At 38.9% G+C, this 18,076-nt stretch overlaps 3 protein-coding genes across 4 annotated transcripts in view; 1 reads left to right on the top strand and 2 right to left on the bottom strand.

Annotated features, from left to right (window-relative positions):
* Positions 1–2,587, bottom strand: part of ube3b (ubiquitin protein ligase E3B) — a 100,700-nt gene extending 98,113 nt beyond the window's left edge. Inside the window, exons 1-7 of one of the 2 annotated variants that reach the window (XM_077521526.1) lie at positions 2,196–2,587; positions 1,925–2,093; positions 1,717–1,831; positions 946–1,005; positions 755–859; positions 579–675; positions 404–489 (exon numbers count right to left, since the gene is read on the bottom strand). In XM_077521526.1, coding sequence (XP_077377652.1) covers positions 404–489; positions 579–675; positions 755–859; positions 946–1,005; positions 1,717–1,831; positions 1,925–2,085 — 624 coding nt within the window. In that variant the 5' untranslated portion in view covers positions 2,086–2,093; positions 2,196–2,587. The remainder of the gene's footprint in view (positions 1–403; positions 490–578; positions 676–754; positions 860–945; positions 1,006–1,716; positions 1,832–1,924; positions 2,094–2,195) is intronic. The other variant, XM_077521527.1, reaches the window with a different exon arrangement.
* Positions 2,588–2,925: 338 nt separating this feature from the next.
* Positions 2,926–10,086, top strand: kctd10 (potassium channel tetramerization domain containing 10). Its single transcript, XM_077522866.1, has 7 exons — positions 2,926–3,037; positions 4,626–4,839; positions 5,999–6,168; positions 6,328–6,414; positions 6,488–6,540; positions 6,654–6,849; positions 9,085–10,086. Exons 1-7 carry the CDS (start codon positions 3,035–3,037, stop codon positions 9,301–9,303), a joined length of 942 nt encoding a protein of 313 aa, XP_077378992.1. The 5' UTR covers positions 2,926–3,034; the 3' UTR covers positions 9,304–10,086.
* Positions 10,087–10,200: 114 nt separating this feature from the next.
* Positions 10,201–18,076, bottom strand: part of myo1ha (myosin IHa) — a 33,097-nt gene continuing 25,221 nt past the window's right edge. Inside the window, exons 20-31 of the mRNA XM_077522898.1 lie at positions 14,933–15,009; positions 14,794–14,862; positions 14,624–14,708; positions 14,382–14,544; positions 14,231–14,314; positions 14,067–14,160; positions 12,524–12,579; positions 10,920–11,055; positions 10,772–10,842; positions 10,606–10,703; positions 10,425–10,524; positions 10,201–10,333 (exon numbers count right to left, since the gene is read on the bottom strand). Of these exons, the coding sequence (XP_077379024.1) occupies positions 10,307–10,333; positions 10,425–10,524; positions 10,606–10,703; positions 10,772–10,842; positions 10,920–11,055; positions 12,524–12,579; positions 14,067–14,160; positions 14,231–14,314; positions 14,382–14,544; positions 14,624–14,708; positions 14,794–14,862; positions 14,933–15,009 (1,060 nt within the window). The 3' untranslated portion in view covers positions 10,201–10,306. The remainder of the gene's footprint in view (positions 10,334–10,424; positions 10,525–10,605; positions 10,704–10,771; positions 10,843–10,919; positions 11,056–12,523; positions 12,580–14,066; positions 14,161–14,230; positions 14,315–14,381; positions 14,545–14,623; positions 14,709–14,793; positions 14,863–14,932; positions 15,010–18,076) is intronic.

The raw sequence follows: 18,076 nt of genomic DNA, 5'->3' as shown, positions 1-18,076 counted from the left end.
GAGAAATATGTCCTTAATGGCAGCTGGGAGTACTGTATAGACAAAAACGGTGACACAATTCAGTAATAAAAGAAATTTCTAAAGAAGAAAGTATACCCTTATTTGGTTCACTTGCACAAGATAATGAAATCTACTATAGAACCTGAATAAAAAATAACTCTGCCTTTAAAAAGACGCAGTCATACAGTTTTGATTAAGACACTTGAAGATGTCTTAATTCAAAAATATGTGGTACAACTTTCTAATATTTATATATTTTGTTGATTGACACTGTATAGTCTTAAGAAACTATGTCATAGGGAGCAAATATTTAGAATTTCTGCAGTTTTGCAAAATTGTGGACACATATTATATTTCATTTCTTTGCGTAGATAACTTCATAATTTGCCATGTGATACAGAACCTGTAGTGTTGAATAGAATCCCTTCTGATTGAGATAACCCATGATATTCTCACAGATTCTCGTCAAAGCAGGTCTGAGAGCTTCTCCTAAAACAAAGAGGAGGGTGAAAAAAATGAAAATGTTATGCCTGACATGACCAGATCAAACAATATTGCTCGCGTGGCTCCTGACCTACCCTTCCCTCTCACAATTCGCCATGTTGATGTGTCTGTGAATGTGACCAGCATTGTGAGGTACAGCGTTACCAATTTGTTGTCCTGCAGTATATCAGGCTGGGAATCATAAAATAAATACGTCACGTGACATAATGTCTTCAATATTGTGTTGACTGATTTTCAAGCCTTGACTAACCTTTAAGTTTTTCAGTAGTTGACAACAGGTCCATAGCACATCTTTAATCTGTTTTAGCCATGGGATTGTGAGATCTTTGGAGAGTGCCAAAGACACATACCAGACCTGAGAGCCAAAAGTGAAAGCAATCAATATGACATAAACTCACATGTCAAGTTGTTTGGCAAGGAAATTAACATAACAAGACTTACTTTTGGCTCGTTTTCAACTTCCATGCTGGCAAGAATAGCCCTACAAAGCTTTTCAAACCTCTGTCCAAAAAGCATAAATAAAGATTAAAAATAGTCCGCAACATCTGCCACAACTTGAATGACAACTTGATGAAATTAGATTCAATGTGAGATTCTGATTTCAGATAATAACGCTTATTTGTATTTTTTATTAATATGTAATTTGTATTGGTGTAGAACTGCACAACATCAAGATATGTTTCAAGTATTTGGTCAAATGAGGTAATTAAAATATTAGAAATCACCTTCATTATCGTGCAATAGTTAATTATTAATCAATCACATAAAATAAAACTGGGCATTATTTTCTTTGTAAAGAAATTTTATGTTTTGTGTTTTTTTGTAAACATCGAGACGTTTCTGTGGAAAGACATTGTTTACACCCCTTCAGCCAATCGCGGAAATGGCAAAATACAGCCCCTGGAGGGGTGGGGGTTAGGACAAAATCACCACCACCAGACATGAAGCGAAGCCCAGATCTGTAAACTGAGAAGTAGTTTGTTTGTTTAAATTCTGTATTTAAAAAGTCAATTTTCCTGAGTGAAACCGGCAGACTGGGCCTTTAAACACAACTTGTGCATTGCTCTAAATATGTGATGTGTACCTAATTTTGTGGCTGGTCACTGGTCATTGTATATAATGACATGAGGGGGGGGAATGAGGGGGGAAAAAAACCCACAAAACTGGTCCAAAGCTAGAAAAATAAACAATATTGTTCTTGGTTACACTCACCAACTTATCCTCCGAGTGGAAAATGAATAGTAATTCACGAGCAATTTTAAAAATTGAAAGTGCATTTCTTTTTGATGTTGCAGCCGAAGACTCAAAATAGTCATCAACAGCTTTCCTGGTGAAACAAAATCATGCAAAATATTAAATTGATACAGGAGATACATTAGTGAAGCACTGTATGTTTTGCAAGAATGCAATAGAGAAGAACCTTATCTGTTTCTGGAGTCTGCAGCGGCATAGAAATCGTCTGACCAAGGCTTGGATGAGGACTGCTGCTCTCTCCTTCTCCTTCTGCCCTTTCCTCTCCTCTCTGGCCTGCCTGGCTTTATCCAGGAATTCAGACTTCGAGCTTTGAGGCGCACTAAACATTGTGCACCCTAAGGAAGAGGGCATGTAATTGCTTACATTTTTGTGCCATATCGCACACGGTGCTGTTGAAGTAAAGATGTTGACATCACTTCACAAGTCACAACACTCACCTGCACTGAACAGAAGTTCCCGTGATAAGATCGTATATGTGCCAGAAGGCTCACCCGGTGCTATACCTCCATAGTGGTGTTTTTGTCTCTGGGTTCCCGACAGCAGCAAAAGCTGATCAACAATGTGGACTAACTCGTCATCTCTGGATAAACGCGCAACACACTGATAGCGGAGCTCAGATAGTTAGCATCCACGGCTAGTTCCAGGCAATTCTGCATAAATATCGTCTCACAGTTGAGCTTCTCACGTTGTTTTCTTGATCATTATGATCGCTTCAAGATTACTGTTAATCCTTTGCCGATGACAGGCTCAGAAACAGGGGCTGTATATCATTTTAACATGTAAACAATGAGAGGAGAGCCGAACACGACCCGAAACCATTAATCTACGGTGTCGCATTGAATTATTTCCGGGTAGCACTACGCATAATTCAGGCGTAATATTTACCTATTACATACTGCGTAATCTGAAAAATAATGATAATAATTAAAAAAAAAAAAAAAAAAACGTCACCCTGATAATACTAAAATTCATCTCAGTTTATTGGGTGGTGAATTAACCTTATTAGCGCGGTACGTAAAAGGACATTATTCCTGTTACGCCTCCATAGCAGAAATATTTTGACGATAACAATTTAGAAATTAAACCAATTACACACTAAGTTGTTTTGATTGTAAGTGTAAATTGTTTACGACGTTACAAGCCAAAATAATGTGTGCCTTTAAGGAGTAACAGAATGTTGACGTCATTTTCAACTGCGTAACCATGGACCGGAAGGAAGTGCGTAAAAGCTGACGTAGGTTAGCAAGCTACATTTTCCAAGTCTGCCGTGGCTTCTATGGTAAATATGATACTATTTTAAATTTAAATCTTCTCTCAACGCCACTGCTAGATTTGTGCAGGGAACGCTATATCAATTCCTATCGTCATTATGGATCCCCTTCCTCCCCTTGTTTGACCTTATAGCCACGAGCTAGCGCGTTAGCCCTAATCAAATTACTTCATGATTTAATTGTTGGACAGGAGATGACCAACCCAAAGCGCATATCCTGATCACTAAAACAATAGGCAATCTGTGATATAGTCTTCAATGCCCCACATTTTCCATTCGTCGCTGCGATTTCTTTTTTAATCGAAACACTCACCGTGGACGAAATGAAGAAAGGGAAATGAAGACTTTGAGCATAGTAGCCACCAAACCTAACTAAGAAATGGGCAAGTCCAGTCAGGTCCTAATTGTAAATCCTCCACAAAGAGATGGAATACGCAATTATAATTAAACTAACATATTTATTTGTCTGGGAATTTAAAATAACTTAACATTGTACCAGTCTTCTGCCATTGATTGTGTCATTACTCAGTCATCTCTTACAAACATACAGTTGGAGAATAATAATGTCATAAAATATGGTCTGATCTTCATCTAACTGAACGTTTGAAGTTTGCTAAAGAGCGCTTGGAACTTCCACTACTGGCAAAATACTGGATAGAGAAACACACAAAGACGTAGAGTAGAAAATGGCGCAGCATGCCAACATCAATATCTTGTCCCAACTGTAAAGCATGGTGGATGGCGCATCATGGTGTGGGCATGCTGGATAAATGAATTCACATGGTTATCAAGATATTTTGCAGAAGAACTTGAGGCCATCTGTCTATCAAGTTTCAAAGAGGATGGGTGGTGCAACATTTTCTAGAGCTCCTCCCAGTCATAGTCTTGACCTAAACCCAGTTGTCTTTGTTGAGGCTATTGCTACCAATGGAGCCAAGACAAGTTGGTGAATCCAATGGTTCACTTACTTTTACCTCACTGTTCTTTAAATGTTTACATTACTTTCAATAAAAATGTGAAAACAATTGTTTGTGTGGTATTGCATTAAGTAATTTTATTCTTGTGGTTTGGTTTATTCTTGTGGTTAGATGAAGATCAGAACATAACTAATTTCATTCCGAAGGGTTCACATGCTTTTTCCTCATACTGCATAAGGGTGAGGCACATCAGAAACAGGAAGTAGCCTACGGATTATAAACAAACATTGACTGCAAGTTTGCTACTTGCGTGTTTTTGTGTCCTCGTCGGTTCATGCGATCTCTTCAGAACACGGCTGTGAGTATTGCATAATGTTTGTATGTTAATGCGATATAATGCATGGCGTTTAATTACATTTGGCGATGTTTGTGAGTTTAGATATAGTCGTGTGTGATGTATCGCATTCGTAATGGCCTATTTCTTTTCTTTTATCCACTTTTCTATTATAGTTTTACTCCAATTCATTTTTGTCAACGTGTGGAAGTTAATAAAGGGGCAAGGACGCTCACCTTTCCTGGCTCATGAAAAGGAGTTTGGCTGACTGTCTCAACATTGTTAACACTTGGAAACGTTGAGAGGGGCGGTGCAACCACGATTGTTCTGTGTGGTTGTGTTCCAGGAAGAGATGTCAGGAGAGAGTGCCGTGAGCTCGGCAGTGCCGGCAGCAACAACCCGGACCACATCCTTCAAAGGTTCCAGCCCCAGCTCAAAATATGTGAAGTTAAATGTGGGCGGGGCCCTGTACTACACAACGATGCAGACGCTGACCAAGCAAGACACCATGCTTAAAGCCATGTTCAGTGGCAGGATGGAGGTCCTCACTGACAGCGAAGGTGAGCTGCTCGGCAAATGGATGAACTAGAAAAGTCTTCTGGGCAAAAAAAAATCTGACATACAATCTTAAACAATTTAGGTAGTGGAGTATTTTATAGTGACCACCAAGCCTGACAGACCTGGAATACAGCACACTTAAAATAGTCAAAATTCAAAATAGTCAAGCACAGGGCAATAGAGGAGTAAATTCACCAAATCTTTTTTTTATTTTTTTGAGAGCTCAGAATTGTTCATTCGGCAGTCTTGCAGATTCAACATATCATCATTATTGCTCTCTTTTTATTTTATTTTTTTGTGTGTGCATGTGAATTTGTGCTCATTAATTCACCTAAAACCTACGAAAAATCCCATTACCCTTCACCTTACACAGGTCTGCAGAGAATTTTGATGTTTTTAAGAGGAGGCTTAAGACTTACTTTTTTAGTTTGGTATTTGATTGATTTTTTTCTTTTTTTTTCTTTTTATCCACTTTTATTTATTTAATCATTTTAATTTTTATAGTGTTTAACTTTTCTTTTATTGTTTAAATGTTTTTATTTGGTAGTTATTAAATTTTTAGCTCCAGTGTTTTCTTATGGGGGATGGCTGGTCTTCATCCCTCTCACTGTGGACGAACTCCTCCTGGGTGCCTTTCCTTACAGGGTACTTCTGTGCCCCGCCATGTTGTGGTTTTCGTGTGCCTGTTGTGTTTTGGGTGTGTCTGTGGGTGCGATCATGGGAATGTGGGGTGGAGGGGTGGCTTTTTTCTTCTTATTGTATTATGAATGTTCAGCACTTTGAGTTGCATTTTGAATGTTTGAAAGGTGCTATATAAATAAAGTTTGATTGATTGATTGATTGATTGAGATACTTAAGTCTCGCCAGAGTCGTTAAGGTCAGAAGGTCAGCAGACCAGAGGAAAGTTCAAAGGAAATAAAGATGAATCACACACCAATTAGTTATTAACCAAATAGAATGAAGTATGGGCTGTAATCCAAGAACCAAAGTAAATACAATGGACTCCCAAAGTTGCGCACAATCTGTTCCAGGATCCAGGTTGACAAAGACAATACAACACATGAAATGTTCATTGAAGCACATTTTTTGCCAAAAAAATAGACTGCGACAACCAATGATTTTTTTTTTTTGGTAACACACAGTTTGATGTTTTTTGTAAAGGTTGGATTTTGATTGATCGCTGTGGCAAACACTTCGGCACGATTCTGAACTACCTGCGAGATGGAGCAGTGCCGTTGCCAGACAGCCGGCGGGAAACTGAGGAGCTGCTTGCAGAAGCCAAGTATTATCTTGTCCAAGGCCTCGCCGATGAATGCACGGCCGCCTTGCAGGTACTTCCTATTACACAGTTGACTGCAGACATTGGCCACGCCCCCTTTTTTTTTTTTTTCTCTCTCTTTTTTAATATAAATGGTATTGTACTTCACATGTTTGGCCAGGCGCCGTTTGCGCTGAAAGTGATTTGTTTTTGTTTGTTTTTTGTCCTGCAGAACAAAGAAACGTATGAGCCTCTATGTAAAGTGCCTCTGATGACATCATCCAAGGAGGAGCAGAAGCTCATTGCGACTTCAAATAAGGTATCTAGCATAAATATTCCAAATCACAACCTTTTTGCCTTTTACTTTTAACCATATTTCCGTTTCTTCCCAGCCTACAGTCAAACTGCTGTATAACAGAAGCAATAACAAATATTCCTACACCAGGTGAGGTCTTCTCCAATTTTGAAGCTCTTGACACTTCCATAGGAGCGCTGCTCATGATTCAAACTGGATATATACAAGAATTATGTATGAGCGTGTTTTTTTTCTTCCCTCAGCAATTCAGATGACAACATGCTGAAAAATATTGAGCTGTTTGACAAGCTGTCGTTGCGGTTCAATGGGCGTGTCCTCTTCATCAAAGACGTGATCGGGGATGAGATCTGCTGCTGGTCCTTCTACGGGCAAGGCCGTAAGATAGCTGAAGTGTGCTGCACCTCCATCGTTTATGCCACCGAAAAGAAGCAGACAAAGGTGAATAGTTTGCACACTTATAGACCCTTTTTCTTCTCCATGATGTCACAAATACTTTCCTGTCATTTGAGCAAAGCAGACCAGTTGAGAAATCAGGCTAAAAGGGTTGATTGGGTGATTTTAACATTCTTCTCTGCTGCTATTGAAATTTATATTCTGATGATTTCTACCACAAAAATGTTTTTGTTTTATTTTCATTTTATTATTTCTATTGTTTCATTTGAGTATTTGTTTTTATTACTATTAATTTCTCCAGAAATAAATATGTACCATAAATCATTAATAATATATTTAAAAAAAAAAAATCCTTACATTTTTATATCAGTTGTCTGAATGAACATCTTAATTGTATTTTAAGCCTATAGGAATTTATTCAAATGTATTTTTTATTGCAGTATTTTTTTCATTGTATTTTGTGAATATTTTTGTTGTAAATTTTAGTTTTTCTTTAATACGTGTAATTAATTTGAATCAATGTTAAGATTATTTATCTGAATGCATATTTCATATTTACAATATTTATATCCTTTGAATTTGTTTTGATTTAATTTTTAACTTTTTTTTTCCCCCCCCTAAATTTAAGCATTTTGTTTGTATTATAATGTGTTTTATGAACTGCAGTATTTTATTTTTAGTCAAAATGTGTCTTTAATTTTAAGAATATTATTTATTTTCCATCAATGATCCACATGCGGTTGAATGTGAAGTAAGTAGAAAAAGGTCAACAGGTAAGTTGGTCCAATTCTATTAAAAAAAATAGATGTGGAATTTTACATATATTTTAACATTATTATAGAGGGACTGGATAATTAATTGGCCTTTGTCTTGCTTGGATTATTAGCAATAACATGCTCTTTGACAGGTGAAATGGATAGGCAAGGCACACGATGGATAGTATGCTACATAGAAGGGATTTACCGATATCTAAACAACACGATTCAATACTTATCACGATATTTTGGGGAGGTTGGTGATGCCAAAAAAAGGTCACAATATTGTATTTAAAAAAAAAAAAAAAAAAAAAAAAGCTAATAATAAAAAGACACAATATTGTGCTTTTGTACATTACAACATTGCATAATAAACACCTAGTCTCTAATAACACTTCATATTGAGGCACTTCCTTTCTAATACAAGCACAAATTGAGTTCCTCCACATATCGACTCAGTTCACAAGAATATTATGTGACTCTTCATCTGACCATTAATGTGGATTTTAAACAAAGAAAGGCCATAACATGCCTTGTGAAAATTAACCTGCACTTAAAAAACTAGCCACGGGAGGGTGCTAGAACTGCACAAATGGAAATGTCTTGCTTTTAATATTGTGACATGAAGATATATGACAATTTTTTTTTTTTTTTATATCGCGACATCACGATATTGCCATTAACGTTACATCTCTGCTATATAGCTGATGTTAACTAGCAGGCTCGCAGAATCAGAACGGAATCAGAATACCGTTGTTGTTGTTGCACCACAAGGTGCAACAAAATTGAATACAGTTGCAAAGCATACAAGAGACATAAACAACTGAACAGCCATGGCTGCTTACCAAAACATTGTCTTGTTGTGAAGTTCATATCATTTTCAGTAGAAATCAGTTGCAATCAATCACTTTCTGCCACCCGGAAGTACCTGACGCGAGTGAATGGGAGCATGAAGCTTTATGAAGCAATATTTTTGACTCCTCTAGATGGTGCTCTTGGTTAAAGATTTTTTTTTTTTTTTAAAGGCTAGTGCAATGGAAATTGATCAACTTTCCACTGCATCTTTCAACCAAGAGTGCCATCTAGAGGTGACAAAAAATATCACAAGCGCTTCATGGAACTTCATTTGTCCATCACTAACTGAATAAATGTTCTCTAACTCTTTGACCGCCAAAAACGTTTAATAACGATTAGTAAAATCAAGATGTATGCCGCCATAAACATTAAATTATGTCAACCACTTTTTTTTTTCATTTTTTTTTTTTTTAAATCACTAGACAGTTCACCGTCTCAGTGCAGCACGTGCTACCTGGTCTATGAGTTGTGGAATCAAAAAACCTCACTATCTATAGCCAGCAGATGGCAGAATTGTATCTCTTTTCAGTGGTCTCAATGTGTATGAAATTTGATGAAACAGAACGTTTTCAAGGATGAAAGCCTTTGTCATATTAAAGTTTTTTTTTTTGATAACGTGTGGCAGTAAAAGAGTTAATCTTTTATATACACCATTGCATTTGTCTACTAGGTGGAGTTCCCTGAAGCTCGCATCTATGAGGAGACCCTCAACATCCTCCTCTACGAATCCCACGACGGGAGGGGGCCAGACAACGCTCTGCTGGAGGCAACAGGGGGCGCCGCCGGACGATCCCATCACCTGGACGAGGACGACGAGCGAGAACGAATCGATCGAGTTCGTCGAATCCACATCAAGCGACCCGACGACCGCACACACCACCACCAGTGACCTCCCCGCTCGTCTTCGCTGAGGCCTTCCACCGCACCGCACCCGTGCCTTACACCTCTCTTACATTCATTACCAGGAGACTGTATTAGTGTGTAGCTGTGCAGTTTTTGTCCACTGTCGTCTTTGTTGTGGTCTGACTGAATGACTGCAATGTTCCCTTGTGTCACGGTTCCCGTTTGGTGTGAAGAAGTTCATAATTGTTGTTGGTTTTTCAGAGTAGTTTCATCTAACGTTGTTTGTGTATTTATCACAAGTGGTCCTAAGGAGATAAGGAATTAAGATGTAAGCAGCTACAAATGTATCTCGTAATCTTTTCTATCACGTGGCTTTGATTTCTTCACTGATCATTCGGTGAATGACCCAAGTGTTAATCACGAAGAGACCACAAGATGGCACTGTTTTGATCTCTTTTTTTTTTTTTTTTTTTTTTTTTTTTTTTTTTTAAATGTGTTTCAATTGATACATAGGTGGATAAAATGTTTCCTAATAATCCTTCCACCATATTTAGTTTATTAAACACTTGTTTAGGTTCTGTTGGCACCATGTTTTCTTTTTTCCTCTGGCGGCAACTTGAATCCTCACTTGAGGTGTTGCATGGACTTGATAAGGAAGATGCTGAGGTTGGTGCGAATGAGTGTAATCAGAGATCAGCACACAGGAATTATAAGTTCAGTTTTGCACAGTTCTGAATTATGTGTAACAATCACTCCTAGATTTATTGTACAGAAGTGAACAAATACATGTTTTATATTTATACATCTCAAATAAATTTATACAACTGTATTAATTGCTTTTATTATTTTCTGTGTTCTAATCGCTAGCAAACAAAGCTACTGTACACATTTCATTAAAAACTTTAGCACAATGTAATTTTAATCAGTGATATGTCATCCATCAAATAGGCCCATCTTAAAGTGCATAACTGAGGTCAAATGTGTATCCAGTGGCCACGCTGATCCAGCTTTGGGGTATCTGATGAAATGTGTCTCCTCGGCCCGTCGCGTTACCTCGGCCTGGCCCGAGTGGCGACCTGAAATGACAAGTGTTGCTGATCCCCTGCCGAAAACTCAAAAGCACTGCCACATTTGGTTCAACGGGTTGTCACGACAACGTAAACGCACCACCATGAGGTGTCCGTTCTTGGCCTTGTACACATTCGGCTCCGGACCTGTGCCGAATTCTACCACACTCTCTTTTCCTGCCTGGATTTGTATCTTGATGCTGCGTCCCAATGCAAATATCAGCATACACATATTGTATCATTGTGAATGTACTTATTATTTTTGCCATTTTGTGACTTACCTTCCTTGAACCACCCTGACCACATTCTGTTTATTAGCAATGATGCTGAGTTTGGTCACCAGCTCAAACAAATTATTGCACTGCAGTACAAGATCTCCCTGAAATGAGTGTCACTCAGTCATTGATCATATCAGAAGAAGAATTTTGACCAGTTGTATTTCAGTACCTTTTCTTTCGGGTCCTCACATGTAACGTGTAACACAATGATGCTGTCTGTCAAATTACTGACTGAAATCCCTAAAAACGGGAGACGGTCCATAAGCTTAACAGGAAATCATAATGGATGACGTGTCATATGATGTGACAATGGCGACCTGTGAGAGCAGTGTACAAAATCCTCTGTTTGATCCTTGCCTCCTCGACCATGTAGGCCGCCACCTGGGTGAAGATGAGCTGCCGCGGCCTCGTTTTGAAGCCGTTCCTGTCGTATTTAATCATCGGGACGCTGTACTGCACAAATACATTTAGGGTTGTTTGATATTTTTGTTTCAGGCTGATATGAGTACCAGTGCTCAACTCTTGAGTAGTCACAGACTCCACTAGTACTTTTGATAGGTAGAAGTATTTAAAAAAGAAAAAAAAAAAAAAGAAGATATAGCCTACACTCTTAAAACTGCTGGGTCAAAAATAACCCAATATTGATCAGAAATTGGACCGACCCGCTACTTTCTGGGTTGTTTTATACAAAACAACCCTTTTTGTATTTAAAAAAAAAAAAAAAAAAAAAAAAGGTACACAACGACCTATTTTTTGTATTTAAAAAATCAACAACAGAACTTGAAACAAAACAACCCAAAGTTGGGTCAAATTGACACAAGTAGTAGGTCCCAAAAAATTAGACTCAACTTTCTGGATTGTTTTGTTTTTGTATTAAAAAAAACCCAACAACAACAAAAAGGTACACAACAACCTATTTTTTTCTATTAAAAACAACAACAACAACAACAGCAACAACAACAGAACTTGAAACAAAACAACCCAAAGTTGGGTCAAATTGACACAAATGGCAGGTCCCAAAAAAATAGCCCCAACTTTTTGGGTTGTTTTGTACAAAACAGCCCTTTTTATATTAAAAAAAAAAAAAAAAAACAGCAACAACAACAAGGTACACAACTATTAAAAACAAAACAAAACAAAAAACAAAACAGCAACAACAACAAGGTACACAACAAGTTTTTTGTATTTAAAAACAACAACAACAGAACTTGAAACAAAACAACCCAAAGTTGGGTCAAATTGACCCAAGTAGCGGGTCCCAAAAAATTAGACCCAGATTTCTGGGTTGTTTTGTACAAAACAACCTTTTTTCGTAATTACAAACAACAACAACAACAACAACAAGGTACACAACGACCTTTTTTTTTTTAATTTTATTTAAAAAACCAACAACAGTACTTGAAACAAAACAACCCAAAGTTGGATCAAATTGACGAAGTAGCGGTCCCAAAAAAATAGACCCAACTTTCTGGGTTGTTTTGTACAAAAAAAATAAATTAAAAACAAAACAAAACAAAAAAAACAATAACAACAACAAGAAGGTACACAACAACCTATTTTTTTTTATTTAAAAAAAAACAACAGAACTTGAAACAAAACAACCTAATGTTGGGTCTAATTGATCCAAGTAGCAGGTTGCTCCAATTTTGACCAATATTGGATTATTTTTACCCAGTAGTATTATGGGTGTACATATCTCAATATAGCATTTTATCCTTAAAATTGCATGAAATTAATGACAAATTAAATTTTTTTTAAATGAGTAATTTCTACTTATTGATCATGAAACAGCCACAATAGGATGGCGAATCTGTTAGGATACCTGGTATCGGTACTCGCCCATCCCTAAATACAGGCACTATCACAGCAAGCATCATGGATTTGATTATGGTCAATTCAAAAAAGCATTTTTTTTTTTTACCTTGATGTGCTCATTGCGAATCATTTGCAGGACCCTCACATTGATGTCTTGATCACCTAAAACAATACAGAGTAAGAGTCTGTCCGGAGGCGTGTACTTCCCAATTATTGTATGGAGGCATCAATTATGAGAGGAGGTCTTTTAGTTGTGCGTGATATGCTGATTTTTTGGACTTTGCATTACAATGGAAATTGCAAGTGTTCACATTTTTGAAATAGTTACTTCTACAACATCCTAGGAAATCACTGTGTCCAATGTATCACTGGTGAACTATAGAACAGGCACTGTATTGGTGGCCTCTGCTCTTAAATTAATTTGATTTTTTTTTTTTTTTTTTACACATCAGGTCATTCGTGAATGTGGTTAAAAATATAATTCAATGTTTATGTAAAATAGTACAGTATAATATTTTAGCAATTAAATTATGCAAAATTTGTTCTTTTTATTCATTTATTTCTGATCAATTTAGTTATAAATAACTGATTATCTTATTTTTATTTTACTAATCTTTCAATTGTTGCATACTGAGTATTTAATGATTTAAATGTGATGGGAAATGGATTTTAAAAATGGGCATTTTGAAATATTGGTAGGGGGGAAATAACGCCTAATTCAATGCAATAAACTATATGGCACTCTTAATAATAAATTATCAGTAGGCCAAGTTAAAAAAAATAGAGCAAGACAATGTGGCCCACAGGCCCGATGTTGCTCTCAGCGACAGATGTCAAACTTAAGGCTCGGGACCCGATCTGGCCTGCCACATCATTTTACGTGGCCTGCAAAATCAAATTATGTGCATTGACGTCATGTTGCTTGTTAAAATATGCTTGTTAAAATACCCAAATTGCAAACTTTCTTCACTTTTTTATAATGTTGAGATATTGCATGCATTTTTTTTAATGTTTTTACTATAATAATCCTAAATATTTGATCATCAAACTGTCCTGGGTAAGAAAAGGAGGCAAAGTGCAACTAGCTGTTAACTGAAAATGACTTCACAGCTGCTCAGTGCTCAAGGAACGACCAATCACAGCTCACCTGTGTTTTCAGTTTGGCCGTGAGACATTCGCAAGCTGAGCCATGATTGGTCGTTACCTGCGCTCTGAGCAGCTGTGATGACATTTTCAGTCAACAGCTAGTTGCAAAATGACCGCCCCCCTGAGATGGATAAAAATGAGTGGATTTTACTGCTTAATTCATATTCCACAAGTGTAATATTAGTCATAATACCATGTTAAGACTCGTAGGGCTATATATTACTGTAAGGAAAATGTTTTGAAAACAGCTTTTAATAAAAGTAAGTAAAAGTACCTGGCTTTGATTTCAAAACTATCAATTTGTTGTGTACATGTATTTGATCAAACATTTTGGGGCGTTCTCAGGAGGAAAGTGGCCCAAGACAAAAAAAATTAAAAAAAATAAATAAATAAATAAAAGTTTTTGACAATCGTACTCGAAATTAAAATGGATGGATAAACTAATTGTTTTCATGAATCACATTCTTATTTTCCGGGACAAACAGTGCAAGTATCTCACTCACTGATTCTGCTTTCCACAAAAGGTTGGGCAATACTTTGTGGATAACTTTCCTTTTTCCCCTTGAACATGGAGCTGGCAATGAACTTCATTTGAAGCTAGAAAAAAAGAAAACTGCAATAACTAAAATAATAAAATTGTATTTAACATGTTTGATTAAAGTGCTACCTGTGTTTTTCTCTGCAGTGTGATCCCTCTTACGTATTTTCGCACCATGAGTCGGTAGTGCAGTTTACGAAGTATTTCCGACGTCTACCGGGAAGAACATGCAAAGGTTGACTGTCAAATAGCATGCATTCAATTTGTGCATTCTGTATACCTCGGCCAGCACTTGCGGCGGAGAGAGCCACGTGGTTTTATCCAAAACTGTCTTTGGCAAGGTGTCTTTGAGCCTGTTCAGGTAATTCTGCCTCACAAAGGCCAAATATTCGGAGTTATCTGTGACTTTTGCTTGCCCTCTGGTCATGTAGCCTTTGATAAATCTGAAAGTAAAATGGTGTACAGTACATATAAATGTTTCACGATGATGGGACGAGTGTTATTCTCAGCTTGTTTTCTTACTGTTTAATGACTTTGACAGCCCACGCTCTTTTGTCTCTCTCCTTCCTTGCCTGCACTCCTCTCCAGCACGTCTCAATCTTCGTTGCTGTGGTCATCAAACACAGAAATGAAAAGGAATATTTTTACTGTACCCGCGCTAAATCACCGCGTGAAGCGTTTCGTGCACGTACCAGCCTCCTTCTGTTTTCTGAACTCGCCCTTTGCTCGGTAGCCTTTGTATTTGGCCTGGAGTCTTGATGCTGAAATGTAAAGAAACATTCATGCGTAATTGATAACGGCTTTGATGTGAATAATTTGATTTGCTCTCACCTAATTGATGTTTACACTTTTCAAAAGCATCCTCTGTGGCATACAGCGTTCTTGGATGGCGGATGAATATCTTGGTTCTTTAAAAAAAAAAAAAAAAAAATACAGTTAAAGGCCCAGTCTGCCGGTTTCACTCAGCAAAAGGCACTTTTTAAATACAGGATTTAAACAAACAAACTACTTCTCAATATACAGATCTGGGCTTCTCTTAATGTCTGGTGGTGATTTTGTCCTAAACCCCCCACCTCCCCAGCCTGTATTTTGTCATTTTGTGTTGGGGTTTTTTCCACTCACTCATTCACACATGTAAGCTTCTGTGAGTGAGTGAGTGAGTGAGTGAGTGAGTGAGTGAGTGAGTGAGTGAGTGAGTGAGTGAGTGAGTGAGTGAAAAAATTATAATCCGTGGCTGGAGGGGTGTAAACACTGTCTTTCCACAGAAACGTCCCGCTGTTTACAAAACAAAAACACAAAATGGCAAAATACAGGCTTGGGGGGTGTCATGGTTCGGTTCTCAGCCCTGTTGTGCTTGTCTCTTTCAGTGCCTGTAACGAGGGGGGCGTTCCCCAGCGCCGCACCTGCAACGCGTTGGTAATCAAGGCTTTAAAAGGACTCCGAACAGCACTGACAGCTGTCGGATTATTATTTGCTCACCATTGTGTCCAAGTGTTCTCCGCGTTCTCCTGTTTGGTAAAATCATAGTATCTGTTTTTGTCCTCGGTTAATTCTGTATTCACGTGTGTATATCCGCGTCGCTTTCTGTTGTTTACTCCGCCTTTGATTGTTTCCGCATTCTATTTCGTGTAGTCCTTGCCGGGTGCAAGTGTTTTGTGTTTACTATTCTGTCCTTGCCTTTTGCAAGTGTTTTTTGTTACATTCGCGTTCCTTGCCTTTTGCAAGTGTTTTATGTTACATTCGCGTTCCGTGCCGTTTGCTAGTGTTATGTGTTACCTTCGTGCTCCTTGCCTTTTGCAAGTGTTTTTTGTTATATTCGTGCTCCTTGCCTTTTGCAAGTGTTTTCTGTTACCTTCGGGTTCCTTGCTGTGTGCAAGTGTTTTTTGTGATTCTCGTTATCTTGCCTGCGAGCAAGATTTGCTTCTTCGGTTTAACCAAAGAATAAATCGACATTGTTTTTCTTCTCTGAGCCTACCTTTCTGGGATCTGTTTTTCATAGACTCGGTCGAGTCGTGTCAGGGGGTAGGCAAAATCACCACCAGAAATCACCATAACACCAGATGTGTAGACTGAGAAAAAGTTAAAGTGTGTAGATCCTGTATTTAAAAAGTGCATTTTCCTGAATGAAACTGGCAAACCGAGCCTTTAAAGGCCCATGACGCAGGATTCAGCGGTTTTGCACATTTGCAACCCCTCTTGTGAAACGTGGACTGGACGCCAGTGACTTTTTTTTTTTTTTTTTTTTAAATATATATACCCCTCACTCACTCACTCACATCATGTAAGACATGCATGGTCGCCCAGGCGGAGAAATTAACCCACGCCAACTGGCACTGAAGGCAAGTGACAGTTCCAGTCCTCCACCTGGAGCCCTGACGCCAGCAACGTGCACACAGCCAGGATCATGAGCATGACGTCACTTTACAGGAAAATAGTGGCAACAGTCATTGTGCCACAGTAGTGCGTCCTGTCCATTATACAATTCTTAAAACACGAGCGGGTGCAAAATATGGTTATTTTAGAACTCCAATTTGAGTCTTAAGTTGCGTCATGCCCCTTTAAACATAATTGCATGTTTAATTTTGACTCAAAATATATTCAAATGAGCTAGAGTCAAACATTTTGGACTCTATTTTTGTGACTGGCGTAAATCCTGCGTTGTACCTCGGGTAACTGCGCGGGGGCGGGTTAGACTCGGTATTAGTAATGGTAGTGTCTGCGAATGGTAGAGCTGCACCACTGTATGAGTGATCACAGCTGACTTCAATCATGACCAATCAAAAATCTAAATTTCTATTAATTACTATTAAATGTAGCATGCTAGTCACGCGCTAGTCTCCACATGGCGGATGCGACGTGATGCGAGCACTTGGGTCTCCACCCCGATCGTTAATGTGCTAAAAGGGATATTATAAATATAATAGTGGTAGGCAAAAACACTTGGCAACATGAACGAGGACATAAGGACTGTGGGACGCCTCCATGCACTGACTGTGACACTTCGGCACTGAGGGGAGATTGCAGGTGGCTTTTATTGCTGTAGGTGATTGGTGGCAGGTGGTGATAATCAAGGGCGGGGACCGGTAATTATGGAGCGGCAGGAAGGGCAAGTGACCTGGGGTGAGATGAGAGTTAGATTTTCAAGGTAAGACAGGAAACAGGGACACAATAATAAAAGCATGAACCGCCACGCCGGTGGCGGCGTGACAGTACCCCCCCCTCAACGGCCGGCTCTTGACGGCCCAGGAATGTCAGGGTATTCAGCGTAAAAATCATCAATTAGCGAGGGATCAACGATGAACCGGGACGACGTGGCGGGCAAGACGTGGGGGGAGTGACGTTGCGAAGTGCCTCCTTGACATCGTCCTCAATTTGCCATCTCATGGCTCCAACTATGCAGTCCCGGGGCAGGATGGTCTCAGGCTCGGCTTCCAAGGGCTCGGATTCGTGGACTCTTGATAACGCATCCGCCTTGACGTTTTTGCTGCCTGGTCTGTAAGTCAGAGAGAATACGAAGCGGTTGAAAAACAAGGACCATCTGGCTTGTCGAGGGTTGAGTCTTTTGGCCTGGCGTAAGTATTCCAGATTTCGGTGATCGGTCCAGATCACAAAAGGGAGTTCGGCGCCTTCCAACCAGTGTCTCCATTCTTCAAGAGCCACCTTTACGGCGAGAAGCTCCCGATCTCCGACCGAATAATTGCGTTCAGCTTTGGATAATTTGCGTGAGAGGAAGGCGCAGGGATGTGTCTTGCCATCCTCTTGACATCGCTGAGACAGAACTGCCCCAATTCCAATGCTGGAGGCGTCTACCTCCACCACGAACTGGCGTTTGGGGTCAGGAACTCTGAGGATTGGGGCATTGGTGAATCGTGCTTTTAAGTCTCTGAATGCCTTTTCGGCTTCTGGGTTCCACATGAACCGGACCTGTGGGGAGGTCAAGGCGTGTAGGGGAGCGGCAATGGTGCTGAAGTTTCT

Source organism: Festucalex cinctus, chromosome 5, assembly GCF_051991245.1.
Source record: "Festucalex cinctus isolate MCC-2025b chromosome 5, RoL_Fcin_1.0, whole genome shotgun sequence".
Lineage (NCBI taxonomy): Eukaryota > Metazoa > Chordata > Actinopteri > Syngnathiformes > Syngnathidae > Festucalex > Festucalex cinctus.
This window is presented reverse-complemented; position numbering and strand designations above follow the sequence as displayed.